The 3,411-nt window shown below is 37.7% G+C and overlaps 1 protein-coding gene across 1 annotated transcript in view; it reads left to right on the plus strand.

Moving 5' to 3' along the window:
• The window catches only part of LOC106883929 (uncharacterized), a 136,339-nt gene that overhangs the window by 97,872 nt on the left and 35,056 nt on the right, over positions 1-3,411 (plus strand). The window contains exon 14 of the mRNA XM_052971708.1: positions 2,433-2,518. Within this exon, the coding sequence (XP_052827668.1) occupies positions 2,433-2,518 (86 nt within the window). The remainder of the gene's footprint in view (positions 1-2,432; positions 2,519-3,411) is intronic.

A 3,411-nucleotide genomic window follows, 5' to 3' on the forward strand; every position in this document is an offset into this window, starting at 1 on the left:
AATAATAATAATAATAATAATAATAATAATAACTATTATTTGGAAAAGCAAAGAATCCTAACATCAGGCTACAAGTTGCCTTATATACCAAGAAACCTCCTATTAGGTTACAGCAAGTAACCTTAGATGCCAAGAACCCTCTTAAGTATCCTAGTTGCCCCTATTAACACTGTTTTCTGGAGCTGTACTAAACTGGGTTTTATGCCTATTTTCTCTATCCATTTGTTCAGATCTTTAGGGATAGTTCCCAATGCACCTATAACTACTGGGATACATTTTACCTGCACTTTCCATAGTCTCTGTAATTCAATAGCTATTGTTATCATCATCATCATCATCATCATTGGTTGTGTGATAAGAAGCTTGTTTCTCAACCACATAGTTCTGGGTTCAGTCCCACGGTGTCACACCTTGGGCAAGAGTCTTCTGCTATAACCTAAGGTCAACCAAAGCCTTCTGAGTGGATTTGGTAGACGGAAACTGAAAGAAATTCATTGTATATATATGTGTGTGTGTGTGCGTGTGTGTGTGTGTGTGTGTGTGTGTTTGCATCTGTGTTTGTCAATCATCACCACTTGACAACCAGTGTTGGTGTGTTTATATCCCCATAACCTAGTAGTTCAGTCAAAGAGATTGACAGAATAAGTACCAGGCTTAAAAAATTAAGTCCCAGGGTCGATTTGTCTGACTAAAAATGGTGGTACTCCAGCATGGCCACAGTCACATGACTGAAACAAATAAAAGAATAAAAGAATTATTTGATGGAAACTCACACCTTATTTTGTTGGATATGATGGAAAGTGTCTGCTGTCTACATCCAGCAGACTAAGGTGACACTTGTTTACTGATCATGCTTCACCCTGCAGAGAACTCTTGCAGTTCCAAGCAATGGTGATTTTTGTAGGTGTTCTACCTTCACAACTGCACTGATCATTTTCAGCCATGTTGGTAGTTGAGGGCTGATACTTCCAAGCCTACCAATTACTTCTGGTATCACATCCACTCTTTTCATTGCCCACAACCGGCATATTTCCCACTTCAAATCACCATAGATGTTCAGTTTTTCTTCTTTCTCTTTGATTCTGTTGTCACTGGGACATGCTATGTTGATTATCATGCAAGTTCTTTCATTTTTGTTCATCAGAACATCAGGTTTCAGATGTTTCATCTAATGGTCACACTGAATCATTATTATTATTATTATTATCATTATTATTATTATTATTATCATTATTATTATTATTATTATTATTCAGTGGTTTTATTTTTATAACTTGCTTTCACTTCACTACTGAGCGCAGCACTGCGTGCCTTGGATATGTGCTGTGGTTTGCTGTGATGCTCTTATTAATATTATCATTATTATTATTATTTGAGTGAGAGAGCAGTGCATGCCATCAAAGTAACACTGGTGTACAAATATCCGAAGCCCAATATACCCATCACTACTACCTGTCTCATAAGGGTACACCAGGCACATGCATCACAACAATATGTGTGCACCATGGGGGACTCATATCAAGATAAACAGCACATGGCGAAGTAGCCCATCCTGCTGAAAGGTTTCCTGAATAAGGTTTGTTTAAAGATGAACCAAACACCAATGTTTCCAGAGCTGAATTATTCAAACCACAAAGAATTCCTCTCAACACATGGCTATGATGCACCCCCCCCCATCACCCACTGCTCCTGCTTGTGATCGGAGATGCACATATTCTCACCTACTAAGGGACATGCTCAAACGGTTATGGTTAAGCAAAGAATAAGCAAATGTGTAATGTTAAGCAGAATATTTGCTGTAGCCCATTTTTTAAACCAAGACTTGATAACACTTCCAATCAGTTAAAATCAGAAGCCATGAGAGTTGCTGTCTGGTACAGCAGCAGAGTATTTATTACTAATATTATTGCAAGCAGAGGACTTAAAAGGTATACATAAACACATATATACATGCATGCATGCATACATACATACATGCATGCACGTGTGTGTGCACATGTGTGCACATGTGTGCATGTATGTGTACATACGTACATAAATGAAAAAGAAGCTTAATTCCACAGTTATAGAAATATAAAAGAATTGGTTTGGGAGTTGAAAATGCACCTGGGTCTTAAAACAAATTGTACATTTTTTGAAAGAATTTATTAAAGTACCATACGGGTTTCAACAATATTTTGTTTTTCAGTGGTAAATATAAAATATGAAAGAGGATTATAGTTTAATAGAGAATGCACTGAAGAAAGTTCCATAACCATAAAGCATGCTAAAACCTAAAGAACATTTGATTTTTTTTCTTTTTACATCAAGAGGATAATTAATTTAATCACCCCCACTAATTACAGCTGTGTGGAGTTAATGTAATAACCTCCACTAGTTATAGGTGTAATAACCATTACTGATATGTCTTTATTGTGTTTGTATTTTTTAAGATGGTACAAGCTAAGACTATAAGAATCGGCTGTGGCTTTGCAAAATGTTCAAACATGAATTTCTACGTCTGCCATTATGGTCTAGAGTAAGTAATGCATTATATATATATTTTATCATGTTGAACCATTAATCCCTAAACATTTTTTCTCTCTCCTTTTTTTTCATTCTTTCTCCGTTTTTTCCCTCTTGATTCTTTGTCAAAAAGTTTAGGCTTGAAATATCAAAGACTTTTCCATTCTTCCCAAGCATTATTAACCTAATACACCTGCTTGTTGTACTCTCACCTGTCTTTGTCTTTTGTTTCCTGTAAATTTGAACTAAATATATACGTACATGCGTGTGCACACACACATATACACACACACACACACATGTACTCACACACACACACATGCACTCACACATACACACCTTATAACATATTAGGTTGCAAAGAAAAGTCCTGTTGCATTTTTTACATGCTCATGTTGAGAGTTTTCTATACTTCTAGTAAAAATTGTTGTTGTTGGCACTCCGTCGCTTACGACGTCGAGGGTTCCAGTTGATCCGATCAACAGAACAGCCTGCTCGTGAAATTAACGTGCAAGTGGCTGAGCTCTCCACAGACACGTGTACCCTTAACATAGTTCTCGGGGATATTCAGTGTGATACAGTGTGACAAGGCTGACCCTTTGAATTACAGGCACAACAGAAACACGAAGTAAGTGTGAGAGAAAGTTGTGGTGGAAGAGTAGAGCAGGGTTCGCCACCGTCCCCTGCTGGAGCCTTTTAAACTGACTTTAGATTAGACCCATATCAAACATGCTATCATCATCATCATTATCATCGTTTAACGTCCGCTTTCCATGCTAGCATGGGTTGGACGATTTGACTGAGGACTGGTGACACCGGATGGCAACACCAGGCTCCAATCTAAATTTGGCAGAGTTTCTACAGCTGGATGCCCTTCCTAACGCCAACCACTCAGAGAGTGTAGTA

Source organism: Octopus bimaculoides, chromosome 11, assembly GCF_001194135.2.
Source record: "Octopus bimaculoides isolate UCB-OBI-ISO-001 chromosome 11, ASM119413v2, whole genome shotgun sequence".
In the NCBI taxonomy this organism is placed as follows: Eukaryota; Metazoa; Mollusca; class Cephalopoda; order Octopoda; family Octopodidae; genus Octopus; species Octopus bimaculoides.